Genomic DNA, 15,729 nt, shown 5'->3' on the forward strand with positions numbered 1-15,729 from the left:
GACTGAGCCTGTGTGGTCCTGAACTAAGCCGCACGCTTGTTTAGCAGTTTCGGTTGTTTTCTATACGTATGGTTCGGTAAGAACAACACTTCAGTGTAACAAAAACGACACCTCAGTCCCACGGAGCTGCGCAGAAAGCTCGGCTTTTCTCAGGCGCTGCGGCCACGCAGGCGCCCTGGACGCACCGCGCAGCCTCCGTGACGCACGGCGCGCCCCCGTGACCCCGCCCAGCGCCGAGCGGCGGTGCCTCGCGCCGACCCACAATCCTGTTCGACCTACCGTCCCCGTTGCAGCCGCTGCCCGGTAACGGCGAGCGCCGGGCCGCCCTCCCGCCCACCGGAGACCGAGCCGGTGCCCGGTGACATGTTGCAGAAACCGAGGAGCCGGGGCCGCTCTAGCGCCCAGGCCGAGAAGGACAAGGAATGGAGCCCCGGCCGCGTTACCCGGGTCCCAAGCGGTGGCGTTGCTGAGGAGGCCCCGAGCACGTCCCGCGGGCCGAGCGGCTCGCAGGAGGCCCTGGGCTCCGCGTCGCAGGCCGCCCGCCGGGCCCAGGCCGCCCCCTCCGCGGGGCCCAGGACCCAGAAGCAGCTAGAGCTGAAGGTGGCCGAGCTGGTGCAGTTCTTGCTGATTAAGGACCAGAAGAAGATCCCGATCAAGCGGACCGACATAATGAAGCACGTTGTCGGAGACTACAAGGACATCTTCCCGGACCTCCTCAAACTGGCTGCCCAGCGCCTCCAGTACGTCTTCGGGTACAAGCTGGTGGAACTTGAGCCCAAGAGCAACACCTACATCCTGATCAACACCCTGGAACCCGTGGAGGAGGATGCCGAGGTGAGGGGCGATCAGGGCACACCCACCACCGGCCTCCTGATGATTGTTTTAGGGCTTATCTTTATGAAGGGCAACACTATCAAGGAGACCGAAGTCTGGGACTTTCTGCGGCGGTTGGGGGTGTACCCCACCAAGAAGCATCTAATTTTTGGGGATCCAAAGAAACTCATTACTGAAGACTTTGTGCGACAGCGTTACCTGGAGTACCGGCGGATACCCCACACTGATCCTGTAGACTATGAATTACAGTGGGGCCCACGAACCAACCTAGAAACCAGCAAAATGAAAGTTCTTAAGTTTGTGGCTAAAGTGCATAATCAAGACCCCAAGGACTGGCCAGCGCAGTACTGTGAAGCTTTGGCAGATGAGGAGAATAGGGCCCGACCTGCGCCTGAGCCTAGTGGCCAAGCTCCATCCTCTTGAAATCTGAAATGGATTCAGAGGGACTCCTGGGACAAGGGTCTGGGACCCAAAGACACAGTGCTGAAGGAATTAGGGATAGGAGGGACGAAGGGAGCATATTTCTGTAACGCCTAAATGTGTGTAGCTTTAGGATGTGTTTACATAGTTTTGTTTGTTTAATATTGTGAGTCGTTTGGTTCCAAATTTTCATTTATAAACAGATTAGAAGAGCATTTATTTTGTTTTGATTTGTTTTACCTTTTTTGATATAAAAATTTTGCTAGCTTTGTAACTGGAAAACTGTACTATGATCTGGAACAGATATTTAGGAAAGAACACGAGTAAATTGCTTTGGTGCCAGGAAAATAAAAGCAAAGTAGCTATTATCTGGTCTCTTAACTACTTCAGTTTGTGAACAAAAATAAAAGTCTTTAATATGTACATAATGTATTTTCTCTAGATAATTTTTTATATTCACAGTTACTCAGCTCTGTTGCTGACCACTTAGTTCCATTTTTTTTCTTTTTTTGCTAGTGTAGTTATAATAAATACTGTATTTTGAAGCAGGTAAGCAGAGTTTATTAAATTGTAGGTCAGAAAATTTTATGATTCAAAACCAGTATCTTTAAAAAAAGTTTTTGCTACATGTTATTTAGTATGTTTTAGAAGTTGCTTTACTTTGTGTACATGTGTGTATATGTATGTATGTATATTGGATCATGATGTAAAATATAATCTCTCACTGTGGGTCCCAGAAAAGTTTATAAAACAGTGGCAAAGTGATTAGCGATGCCTGCTTGGGAATCAGACTGCCTGGGTTCAGATATGAGTTGAGGTAGGTTCCTTAACCTGTGTACCGACATTTCCTGATGTGTAAAATGGGCTGATGATGCCTATATTACGTGTGCTAGTGTGATAATTATATATGGAAATTTATGTAGTTCTTGGCATGGTCCTTGGTGTGGAGGATTTAGTTCTTTGTTCCTTAAAAAAAAAAATTTTTTTTTCTAGAAATGGCCGGTAAGGGGATCTTAACCCTTGACTTGTCAGCACCACACTCTCCCAAGTGAGCCTGGGCCAGCACTTGTTCCTTAAAAAAATTTTTTTTTTCCTTTTTGTGACCAGTAAGGGGATCGCAACCCTTGGCTTGGTGTCGCCCGCACCGCACTCAGCCAGTGAGCGCACTGGCCATCCCTATATAGGATCCGAACCCGCAGCGGGAGCGCTCTTGCGCTCCCAGTGCTGCACTCTCCCGAGTGCGCCACGGGGCCGGCCCGTTCCTTAAAATTTTTAAAAATCTGTTTTTTATTCTCCTTGGTCTGGAGCTGCTTTTTTTTTTTTTCTTCTTTAATTATCTTCTAAATCATTGCTAGAAGAGCAATTACTGGTTGAAAAGTTATGACTTTATTTTTCTAGTCTGGCTCCATTTTATGGTTTTATAGAAAAATATGACGGCTGTGGTGAGTACAGCCCTCACAGAACAATAAGAGTAGGAAAGTTAGAAGGTCTCCCCCGGGCTTTGAGAGAGCATTATAGATAGTGAAAAGTGGGTGTGTTTTGAGGTTGTCTAAAAAACCAGGTTTGAGTTATGGCTCATGCTAACTAGCCAGCATGGTGATTTGGGGGTAGGTCTTAAGTTCTTTGAATCTCAATTTCTTTTTCTGTTAAATGGGATAAATAATAACTATGTTATAGCTTGTTATATAGATTATACGAGCCAGAAGAAAAGTTAATTGTCTTGTATTCTTCCATAATCCCTAGCAAAATGCTGTTTATATACAGAGATTCAACACATGTTTTATTCACTGAGTGATAGATACAGTTGTTTTGGGGGGAAGTGATGCAAATTAACCAGGAAATGAGGTGTCAGTACTTTGCTCAGGATAAAAAAGAAATGTGAACTTCATCCACACAACTAACTGTCATCTAGAAAATCTGTGGGGGGTATGTGGTGAGAAAGGGAATGTGATAGGTTGCTGGGTTTTATTTCGTTCTGTTGAATTGGGATTTGCATCAATGGATTATAGTTGGTCCTTGAAGGCATTTCTTCTTGATCTGCATTTTATTTCAGTGTGTAAGTTACCTTCTGAGATAAAATTGGCCTGCATTTTATTTCAGTATGTAAATTATGTCCTGCCTAGTGGGTCCCCTTACCTCACTGACTCTGCTTTCTCCTCCTCATGTGCTCTAATAATCATGTTTTCATCTTTATGGTGAAAATTATCATTACCCAGCACTCATTGCCAATTACATCTGAGGCAAACATCTTCTCCCACACTTTTCTCATAGTGATATTAACAATTTGCCATCAATGAGTCACCATTTTGTTTTAGGTTTTAAAGTATAAAACATTAGAGACCAGATCAAGCCATTATTTCTTTTTCTTCTCACTCTCCCCAGAAGTAGTAAAAGTCTGTGGTTAGCATGCCACTTTATAATTTTAAAATTTTACTATGTTCGTATATATACATAAAGTATATGGTTATATTGTGGGCTTTGACAGTTTATATAAGTTGTATATTGTAACCTTTTGCAACTTAATTTTTTCACTTACCATTAGTTTTTGAAATTTAGCCATATTCCATATAGTGTAGATCTGATTCATTCATTTTAGTTCTTTCATAGAGGGGAGAAAATAAGTTTGTTTATCCATTCCCTAGTGGCTAGGCAGTTAGGTTCTTTACAATCTTTTGCTATTTGCAGGCAATGTACAGTTCCTTAAGCACGTGAGCCAGAGTTTCTCCTGTCAGAAACACATAGAACAATCAGGGGCTATTGCCAAATTGCCGTTGAGCTTGTATCAATTTGCACTCCCACCCCTTGTGAACATTTGGCCTTACCAGCATCTTTTCAGCCATTCGGTGGATGTGTAGAGATCATTTGTTATGGTATTAAATTGCACCTTTTGCTTATTAGTGATGTTAAACATTTTTTGCTTTTCTTTTGACCAGGTTTCAAATCCATTAGACCCTTTTCTAATTTTAATTAATTTGTAAGACTTCTTTATATGTCTGCACATTAAACCATTGTCTGCTGTATCTAATGCAAATACCCTCTCACACATTTTTACCTTTTTTTTGGGGGGGTCATATAGATGATTTGGTTTTAATCTGTCACAATCATCAGTGTTTTAAGGGCTGGGTTTTTTGAATAGTGCTTTAAAGAATTCTCCCTAATACTAATATTGTAACAGTGTTTTCAATATTTTTTGTTAAGTATTCAAAGTTTTGATTTTCACACTTAATGTTTTTAATCTGTTTTTGTGTATGATGTGAGGTATGGATATATATTTGTATTTTTCCTCCATTGCTAGCCCAACAATTTTTCATAGTTTATCTGTTCTACACTGATTTATAACACCCTCTCTATTCACAGTGTCTACATATAAATAAATTTTTGGCTAGGACTGAATTGGTTTATTTGCAATCTGTTTGCCAATACCATGCTATTAAAATTCTGTATGTTTTTCTTTCTTCTTTTCCAATTTTTATACCTTTTGTTTTAATTTTGTCTTTTTTTGTGTTGGCTAGAACTGCAATACATTGTTGAAAAGAAGTGGTGACAGAAGCCCTCAAGGATGTTCCTGATTCCTAATATTTTATCTTAAAGGGAATACTTTTTACATCAAGTGTAATATTCACCACTAGGTTTCCCCCCCCCCACAAATACCTTTAATTGGGTTATTTTTTTCTCCTGTTCCTAGCTTGCTTAAACATGTGTAGAAAAATTATGAATGACTTCACATTTTTCATATGCTTTTTATTCACCTGCTAATGTTATTAAAATTTATTTACTCTGTAAATTTGGTATTTTTTGGTATGTCTGGTGTAATTACACTGATGGGTTATCTTGATGTCTAACCATTATTGCATCCTGGGACAAATACTTGTTGATGGTGAAGTTTTTAAAAATACACACACACACACACACACACACACACACACACACACACACACACACACACACACACACACACACACACACACACACACACACACACACACACACACACACACACACACACACACACACACACACACACACACACACACACACACACACACACATACACATAGCTAAAAATTTATAATTTTTAAATCTTTTGACATAAGGGGGGCTAGTCTATGATTTTTCTATATAGTCATTAGTGGTTTTTGAGGCTAATTTATTTATTTAGAAGTCTCAAATTTGAAGAAAAGTTGCAAGCACAGTGTAAAGAATTTTGTTCCCTGAACTATTTGAGTTCATTTACTTATGTTTCTTGAGTCGTTGATCTGCAAACAGTTCCTCTGCCTTTCCTTGACCTTCATGATCTTGACACGTGAAGAATACAGGCCTGTTTTTTTGTAGAACATTTCTCAGGATTTGTCTGCTGTTTCTTTATGATCAGATTTGCATTATGAATCTTTGGCAGGAATATCACAGAAGCAGTGCTGTTTTATTCTATTTGGATCATATCTAGTAGCACAAAATTTCAGTTTATCCTGTTATTTTGTAACTTTGATCTCTGGTTAAGGTGGTTTTCCGCCATGACTCTCCACTGTGAAGTTTTCTCCTTGATAATAAACAAGTAACTTGTGTGGCAATATTTTGAGACCTGGTAAATATTGTATTCCTCATCAGATTTTCAATTTATTTGTTTACCTATTTTTATCTGTATAAACCCATGGGTTGTAATCTTTTATTATTGTTATATATTTGGATATTCAAATTTTCCCTGATTTGGCCAATGGGAGGCCTTTAAAGCTGGCTTTTGTGGCTTTAGCATGGCCCCGTAAGTCTTTGAGTGCTTCCTTTCTTTCTGGCACAAAAATATCATTCAGCTTCATCTTGAACTTTCCCTGCCCCAGACATGAAATTAAACATTTCTCCAGGGAGCTCTGGTTCCTTTTGGTGGAGAATGGTATTTATAAACAAGGTTGTAAGGTTTGCTCATGCCTGCTGCAAATACCATGGCTTCCAGCCTTCTAGGTGACAAAATTAGGGACTATCTATCATCTACTGAAAACTAAGATTACATTGATACTGCCATTTGCAGTCCAACACGGTGTTTATTTTATTTTCTCCCTTTCTGTTTTGTAAATATCTTCTCAAACTGTGAGAAACTCAACTCCTATTATCTTTATAATATTTACTCGATCAATTCTGTAAATAACCAATCTGTTAATTTAGCTGCCACACCTTGCCACATGTGGATGCCGTTTGCATCACTGGGGCTCTGATGTCCCACATGACTGCCCGTCTGTGCGGACACCCTCCTCACAATGCTAGGGCTTCAGCACCCTACTCAGGCCCTTGTGCTCCACCTCACCTCACCCCAGGATACGTATCTGGCCACTTAATGGCTACTGCACTGAGCCAATCTTGCCACAAGTTTTATGAGTATTTTTAAGAAACTTGTTGTATTGATCTTTATTCTTTTTTTTTTTTAACCTTGTTTTCTTTCTGTTTTCCTTGGGTTTACTCAGTTGTTTCAGTGGTTCTTTTTCCTGTTTCTTGAAGATATATTTAGTCTATTGATTTTCACTTCCTAATTCACTCTTAGACAATATGTTTCCATCTATTTACAATTTCACTCATATTCCATATCTAATGTGTAGTATTATTTGTTATATTCAGTTCTAAAGGTTTTTAAATATCTGTTTGGATTTGTCTTTGGTCCATAATTTCAAATGAGCGATTTTTTTTTCAGATATTTGGTTTTGAAGTACTTTTATTTGTTGTTGATCTTTGATTTTTAAAAATTGCTTTGAATGAGATAATACTGTCCATATAAAATCAATTTGAAAATTTTTAATGTTTTCTTTGGCCTATTATATGGCCAATTTTTAATATGTTCTTATAAGTAAATTTTCTAGATGTATTTTCAGTGTGTTCACAGTAGGTTCGTTACTTAAAGCTTGTTGATTTGTGTTATTCAAATGCTACTTATTCTTTATTTTTTTTCTGTCTAATAAATCAAGTTTTGAACAATGGTAAAAATCTCATCATGTTGCTATAAAATTCTTTTTGTTTTTTTTTACTTATGTATTTTCAGGCTGTACTTGTAAAAACTAAACAGATTTAGCATTATCATATCTTCTTGGTGAATTCTTTCTTATATTCTCTTTATCTCTAATAATATTTTTAGTGTTATAGTCAATTTAGTATTATATTAACATATCTTCAACAGTTTCCTTCCTTTTTAAAACAGTATCCTACTAAATATGTGTTTCCATCTCTTTATTTTTTTAAGTTTTATTTTAGAAAATTTCAAATGTGTAAAAGAAGATGAGGTAACAAGTTTCAGTACATGGATAACCTTGTTTCATCTGTATCCCCACCTAGTCCACATTACTTTGTGTCCTTCACCTATACCAGATTACTTAGAAGTAAATCTCACGTATTATATAATTTCATCTGTAACTATTCTAGCATGTATCTCCGAAAGATAAGAATTGTCAAAATTAGTCAAATGATTTTTCTGTTTTTTGAGTTGATCATGTGCTTTTAATTTTTCCTTCAATGTATTATAAAAATGGTAAATATTTTGATATGTAAATCTTGCTACAATTTTTTAAAAACCCAGTAAACATGAAAAACATCTTATTGTCTCTGATCCCCTTTGATATCCCATCATCACCTATGTGTTGAGTATTTCGTGTGTGTCAGTGTAGTCTCTTCTTGGCTTCTTTGCAAGTTTGCTCTCTTAATGTTTTCTGTAACTATTTTTTGAGCTCCTGGGAGGGTTAGTTTATTTACATATCATTTGAATGATATTATGGTACTGTTGTAACTTTTAATATGAAAAATTAATGTTGACCTTTTTTGTGTAGCCACATTTCTCCATGGGATGCTTTAAGACTACACAGTTATTAAAACCATTGGTGACATAATACTAACATTAGGAACTTGAAGGATTTCCTAAATGAACAAAATATCCTCTTTTGTTTTTTATCCTACATGTACATTTTTAAGTAAAATAGATTTTGCTACGTTTGGGGGAGATACATTATATTTATAGTAGAGAATGATAATACCAATTTTTTCTTTAATTTAATTTAGCCAAACCATTTTTTAAGGCATTAACAGAAAAATTAAGACCATGCCACTCTCATACATTGCTAGTGAGAATGAAGAATGGTACCACTCCTGTGATGGGAAATTTGGTAGTGTTTAGCAAATTAAATATGCATTTATCCTTTCATGCAGCAGTCCCATTTCTAAGAATATATCCCAAAGCTATATGGGAAAACATATAAAAAGATGTATGAACAAGGCTGTGTATTGCAACACTATTTATAATAAATAGAAACAGACTAAAAATAACTTAAATGTCCATCAGTAAGGACCTAGTTGAATAAACTGTGATACATGTATGCATTAAAGTACTAGACAGTTGTAAAAGAGAATAAGAGTTGTTTCTGTGTACACCTGTTGAGTGATCTTCACTATATTAAGTGTAAAAAAAAAAGGAGAGATGGAGAAATATATGTTCTATGCTACTGTTTATTTTATTTTACTAAAAACCAAATAATAGAAGGATAAAATATAAAATTTAAAAAAGATGGTTACGGGCTGGCCCGGTGGCGCACTGCTACAGTGCGCCGCTTGGGAGCGCGGAGGCGCTCTTGCCGAGGGTTCGGATCCCACATACAGACCGGCCGCTCACTGGCTGAGCAAGGGGCAGGAGCAACGCCGAGGGTTGCGATCCCGTGGCCGGTCCCGGTCCGGTACCGGTGTGACACTGAGGGTTGCGATCCGTTGCCGGACATGAAAAAAGACAAAAAGGAAAAAAAAAAAAAAAGATGGTTACTTCTAATAAGTAAGAGAAGGGAGGAAATAGAGTAGAAGAGATAGAATAAAGGTTAGACTTATTTGAAACTTCTTTTATGGACTTTGGAATCATTTCATATAATTACAAACAAGACTCAATTGTAGAAACAATCCCTAAACAAATAATGAAATATAATGAATGAACCTGGATCCTAATTAGACACATAACCACATACGAAGGAACCATGTGAGTTGAAGACACCATAATTCGATTGTTCCTGGTGGAATGTACTGTAAGGATAAAAAGAAATATAAATCTTGAACTGTTTTCAATAGTTATGTTTTTCTTGGTTGTACTGACATTGTAATTTTGGGACTGTTGTGTGGGTATTATGGAATTATATCCAACAGATAATTATACTGAGAAATAAGGTTTTTGGCATGGTCGAAAGGACATACAGATATAAATTGATGTGGCTAAGTAAAAGTGCTAGTTTTGAATTTGAATCAGAAACATCAGTATGAACGCATGACAACTGAGAAGATTGAAAACAGTGACCATCCAAGTAGCGATGAGAACCTCTAGCACAAAAATTGTGGTATCTAAATACCATTTTCATTGAAAGGAGCCTGGGCTTACTGGAGAAGTGGCTGACTCAGGATTTGGGGGAAGGAAAATTGTAAGATGATCCTGGATGCTGCATCTTGTCATACCAGAAAGCAGGAAAGATACCAAACTCTGCTAGAGTTGTATCAAAAAGACCCAGGTGTCAACCTGAATGGACTCTCTCTGGCTAATGACACCAGTGATTGAAACATATGAAATGGTCAATGTAATACCAGAGGAAAAACTATCCAGCCTCAACCCACCCCTTCCCCTAGCATGTTCTTAACTCTGTCACAGGAAGGAATTCAAGAGCAGAGTCACAGTAGAAAGTGAAAACAGGTTTAATGTAGCAAAGTTAAGGAACACAGACTTCACAGAGAAAAGTGTGGCCTTGCTCTAACGACTGAGTAGGGCCCATAGTAAGTTTAGTACAAAAATAAGAAATACACACTTAGAGCTTAGTACAAACTGTAGGGTGGCTCAAGAGAGTAACTGCCCATTAGAAGTAAGTTTTATACAAAAGTAAGGTATGCGCACCTCACCAGCAAAGTTTGGGTTGGCCTCAGGAGAAGTGGGCAATAGCCCTGCCTCCTATTGGGATTCCACTTTTATAGTCTGGCTATTTAATACATATTCATGCTATCTAATGAATATTCAACTAAGGGGGTGGTTCCTAGTTGTGTTACACAGTCATGCACAAGCTCAGTTGGTCTCCTTTTAGGGCATGTTGGTTGGTCAAGCTCTATCACGTGCACCAAACATATTCAAGAATATTCTGTGCTCTTTAGCACCTCTAGTGGAAGGTCATTCAAAGGATAAACTCCCCTATAGTGAGCATGCTCAGCTGTTAGGGTTATATAACCCATTTCTACTGAGCATGCCCAGCCACTGGATTGCATTAGTCAGACCCCTGAGGTCTCAATTTCCATGTATTAGTGCCAAAAATGGGGCGGGTGGTGTGGGGCTTGAAACCCAGAGGTGTGTCCTGAAACTTCAACCCAGGGAAACTGAGCAGTCCCATCTCACATGGCTCATAATGACTCAAACATACACACCCCAAACAAACAAAACAGTATCATTAGTTACCTTTGGAGGTTGGAAACCAATGATTTTTTAAAATAAATGTGTCAAAGGTTATATGTAACTCATTATTTATTGAGGGAACCAGTAAGATGTTACAAGCAGGTCAAAGGAAAATTCAGACACGGGCAATCAGAAATGCTGAAATAAATTTAGATGTCAGAGTGTCAATATTCATGGGACACTAATCATTATATTCCACCAGACAAAATTCATTTATGTTGTATTGTCAAGCATCATTTGCACTACTCTCAGTTTTCTACAACTTGCAATTTTAAAATAGCATAAAGACAATAAAAGGCACAAATAACCTGAAGGGTGCACTGAGCAGGATAACCAGTAATTTTGTTTTTGCCCACTTCAGTCTTTAACAAGTTTTATTTACATGGGTGCTGCAGGAGTGTTAGCTAACCAAGTAGGCTTCCTTGAGTTTATTTTGTAAATCTAGTGCCATATCAACTAAGCATTTTAAAATCTGGAAAGTGAACAGAAAGAATCAAATATGTAACCCCTTTTTTTCTACATGAACTACACCTCATGGTAACAACAGAGTTGATGAGGGAAAGTCTCTGTCTGTATAAGTATTTCCAGTAATAAAGAAAATGATAGAGTTAGACTAGCACTATTTTGGAAATCCTAATCAATTAATGGATCTAAGCAATCATCAATAATGGCTTCTAGCATCACAGGAATAATCACCTAGAGAAACATGAAGTAACAGAAGGCTACAATCAGAAAGTTTAGGCTGTAGGAAACTCCACAGGACAAATGAACTGATTTCTTGAATATATTTCAAGGAAAAAAAAAAAAAACAGAGGAGGGGAAACCCGTCGATTAAAAGCTGTCTAAGATTCATAACAGCCAGTTGCACTCTATGGCCCCCCTTTGTAACTGTGTGACCTGATTTAAAGTGTAAAAAAAAATTGAGATAAATGGGGAAATGTGAATTCTGAATATCTGATGATAGTAATGAATCTTTAATTATTATAGATGCGTAAGCAGTATTTTGGTTATGTTTTCAACAAACACCCTATTAACTTTAGAAATATACCCCTAAAAATTTAAGAATGGAATTATATGATGTCTTATATTTGCTGCAAAATAATCTGGAGGGGAGGGGCTTTAAATGAAGCACAGTTGCCATGAGTGGATTCATTATTGAGGCTGGGTGATGAGCACATGGGGCTCCATTATACTGTTTTCTCTGGTTTTGCATGTGTATGAAATTTTCTTTTTTTTAATTTTTTGATTTTTAAAAATTTTTTCTTAATTTTATTTTGTTTTGTGTGTGTGTGAATTTATTTATTTATTTTTAGCTCCCACCAATAAGTGAGAAAATGTGGTATTTCTCTTTCTGTGCCTGACTTGTTTCACTTAATATAATTCTCTCTAGGTCCATCCATATTATTGCAAATGGCAGTATTTCATTTATTTTTATAGCTGAGTAGAATTCCATTGTGTAGATATACCACAATTTCCGTATCCACTCATCCGATGATGGACATTTGGGCTGGTTCCAACTCTTGGTTATTGTAAAGAGTGCTGCGATGAAATTTTCCATGATAAAAATTAAAATAAATAAACTTCAAGGCCTTTTAATAAATATACACCTTTCACTTGATTTTCTTTAATAATGTATAACTTGTTACTCTTAAGAGTATATAATGCATAATATTTTTATGTATATAAAAATATGATGTACTTATGTATTATATAATTAAGAGTATATAATGCATAATATTTTTTACCTATTATGATAAAATATTTAAAATATTAAAAAAGTAAAATATTTTATTGTAATAGGTTTCAAATAAAATCATGATAGCTTGCTATGGCTTTCCACAGATTTTACTATTTTCTATTTAACATAATATGAACTTGAATTTGTGAGAAATAACTTAATAATCCTTTCCTTTAAAATGTATTAGTGTTGGGCCGGCCCAGTGGTGCACTCAGTAGAGTGCCGCACTTGGGAGCACAGCAGTGCTCCTGCTGAGGGTTCGGATCCCATGTGGAGACTGGTCTGCTCACTGGTTGAGCGCGGTGCGGGCGCGGCGCTGAGGGTTGCGATCCCGTTGCCGGTCACGGTGTGGACGCAACACCGAGGGTTGCGATCCCGTTACCGGTCACGAAAAAAGACAAAAAAAGGAAAAAAAAAAAAAAGTATTAGTGTTATTCACATAATTATTTGATCAACTGAAAGCTTTCTTAAAGCCAACTCTTTTTTTCCTTCAAGCCTCTCCATGTGATTAATTGATTTTTTTGTTTGGTTTGTTTCCAGATAACCTTTTTTATGCTGCTTTCTGCAGTGTGTGTGATGCTGAATTTGGCTGGTTCAATCCTTTCCTGTCAGAATGCTCAGCTAGTCAGCTCCCTAGAAGGCTGCCAGTTGGTGAGTAATGAAATGCAGACCTTTTCATAAAGGTCATAGACTTTGATTGCTCATGAGAGCAATTTAAAAAATAATTTTATTATATTCTTGGGTTCTCAAGTAAACTTTCAATTAATTCTGATGTTTTCTAATTGTTTAAGGAATTTAGATTAGGTTGATTCTTTTCTATAAATTCAATATTTATTCTACTTGTAAATCAATTACTAATTGTATATTTCTAAGGATCACAGTGTAGGGCTAATGTAAAACAAATGTGTTTAATAAGTATTATATTTCAGCATTTGTTGCATTGATTCTTATTTGCATTGAATTTTTAAAAATTAATTTTGCAAGTCTGTTTTAAGTCCTGATTTATGTATAAGCTTGATAGTGAGTGTATCAAAACAGTATAGGTCTCATTTTTCAGTTTAAAAGATAACTTCCTTTTAGATCCTTTTAGATTGTAGACAGTATGCCGCACATTGTAGAGGATCAGTAAACACTTTGTTGGATTGAACATCATTCCAAAATAGTTTAGCTCATGCTACTGCAATACATGTATCTGGCTGGGACAGAAATTGTAGTGTGTATGGTTGCACTCAGGTATGGATATGCTTTGACTCCTTCTAGGACCTTGCTCCTGTGTGTGTGTGTCGGGGGGGGCATTGGCATTTATTTCTTTATCTTGGAGACAACACCAGGCTACCTTTCAGAGCCATGTTCCTTCGCAGCTGCCCGTATCGTATGCTTGCTGTGCTTGTGGCTGTCATTCTGAGAAATCAGTACTGAATTGCCAGAAGCTTTTCTGCAGCAGGGCCAGGCCTACTTTTCTTGTGGCCCTGTTGATTGGGGCAGCTGTTGGAAAGCCCGCTGCTCTCTATTCTTAGCTACAAAGGCCAGCAGGACTAGTGTAAGTTGGCACAGTTCCAATGCTGAAGCACCTACTGAGTTACAAAAACTAATTGTTAGAGCTTAACCTCATTATTCTCTGTTGAACATGGCCAGAGAACAGTGGCCAGATTTCATCCTTGTGACATGCACAGAAGTATCCTGGGTGTGCTGTAGTCTTCCCCATGATAACTGAGAATTGACACAACTTGGATCATCTCCACGAGAGAGAGTGACTTACAATCTTGTGTCCATAACTTGGTCAGCCTCTTTATTCCTAAATACTAGGTGCCATGAATATGGTAAAATCTGGTGACCTTACAAATGATTGGCCATTTTTTCTCAGATCCCCATTTTCCACGTGGAAAGCCCTGTGCGTGGAAGACAGAGTGACTGGGACAAGGTAAAGCAGCAGTGCCTGGAGGGCCAGATCAAAGATTTAAGTATTAAATGAGATAAAACCTGGAGGGCCAGATCAAAAAGATTTAAGTATTAAATGAGATAAAACCTATAAGACATAAAAAGTATACTCCTTTGCTGTTATAACAATTATACAATTACTATAGAAATTAAAAAAATAAAACACACTCATAATTCTGCAACCCAGTTTATTATGTCTTTCCAGTCTTTTCTGTGTATAATGTGTATGTATGTGTATATATGGTGTGCATGTGTGTATACATATATATATTTAAATTACTCTTCATGCTGCTTTGTGGGATTTGTTTTTAAATTGATCACAAACATTGTTCCAGATTTTAAAGTATTTTCCTACTATGTTATTTGTAGTGGCTGCTTTGTATGTATGAATACAGCATTACTTAACCAAATCTCTGCTTTTTGCAATTATTATCCTTATACTAATTCTTTTTATAGCTCCTAAAGTAGACTTGCATGATCAAAATGAATCCATATCTTTAGAGCATTTGATACATATTGACATACTGCCTTCTAGAAAAGTTTATCAGTTTAGTCTCCCAATCTATGAGAATGGTTTTCTTCCTACACCCTTGCCAGCACTGAAAATTGTTACTTTTTTTAATCCATGCTAATTTGAAAGGTATAAGATGACATCATTGTTTTAATTTGAATTTCTTTGAATATTAGTCATATTGAACTTTTCCTGTATTTATAATTACATTTACATAAGTTTATATATTATGTATATATATATGCATATTACATATACGTAATATGTACACATGCAATTATATATAATATATATGTTTATGCATTACTTATATTTCTTTTTCTTCTGCTGCTGCTTCTGTGAATTGACTTGTACATAGTCTGTACCAAGTTTTAGATTTAAATATTTATCTTATTGAGTCATACAACTCTTTATATATTATGGTTTTCAATCTTTTGCTTATATTGGGCAAATATATTTCCTGGATTCTTATTTACCTTTTAATTTTATTTTTTGACATAGAAAAATTTTTAATTTTTGTATGTTCAGATTTAGCAATGTTTCCTTAGAACCATATTTAAAAAGACTTTCTCCTTCCCAAGATCATGTTACCACAGTAATTTCCTGGTAATGGTGTGCTTTAATTTTTTATAGTTAACTCTTTAGTATTCTGGAATTTATTTGATGAATTTAACTTTTTCTCCCTAGGTGGTGAGATAGTTTTCCTAAAATCATTTCAGAGTAACTTAGTATTTCCCTGATTTGAAATGTCACCTGACTCATTAAAAGTCCTTTGTGAGGGGCCTGCCCGGTGGCGCACTGCTACAGTGAGCCGCTTGGGAGCGCGGGGGTGCTCCTGCCGAGGGTTTGGATCCCACCTAC

At 37.1% G+C, this 15,729-nt stretch overlaps 2 protein-coding genes across 2 annotated transcripts in view; both read left to right on the plus strand.

The window, feature by feature from the left end:
- Nucleotides 1–363: 363 nt before the first annotated feature.
- NDNL2 (necdin-like 2) lies at nt 364–1,983 on the plus strand. The gene has a single exon (XM_008589888.1). The coding sequence runs from the start codon at nt 364–366 to the stop codon at nt 1,255–1,257; it is 894 nt and encodes a 297-aa protein (XP_008588110.1). The 3' UTR covers nt 1,258–1,983.
- A 7,580-nt stretch (nt 1,984–9,563) lies between these two features.
- LOC103605314 (protein FAM189A1-like) overlaps nt 9,564–15,729 on the plus strand; it is a gene marked incomplete at its 3' end in the record, with an annotated part of 119,338 nt that continues 113,172 nt past the window's right edge. Inside the window, exons 1-2 of the mRNA XM_008589889.1 lie at nt 9,564–9,590; nt 12,960–13,070. Coding sequence (XP_008588111.1) covers nt 9,564–9,590; nt 12,960–13,070 — 138 coding nt within the window. The remainder of the gene's footprint in view (nt 9,591–12,959; nt 13,071–15,729) is intronic.

The sequence above is a fragment of the Galeopterus variegatus genome, unplaced genomic scaffold, assembly GCF_000696425.1.
Source record: "Galeopterus variegatus unplaced genomic scaffold, G_variegatus-3.0.2 Scaffold5727, whole genome shotgun sequence".
Classification (NCBI taxonomy): Eukaryota; Metazoa; Chordata; class Mammalia; order Dermoptera; family Cynocephalidae; genus Galeopterus; species Galeopterus variegatus.

Excerpts from the sequence above, each read along its gene's own strand:
- NDNL2 (XM_008589888.1), top strand. The coding sequence starts at position 364 with ATGTTGCAGAAACCGAGGAGCCGGGGCCGCTCTAGCGCCCAGGCCGAG.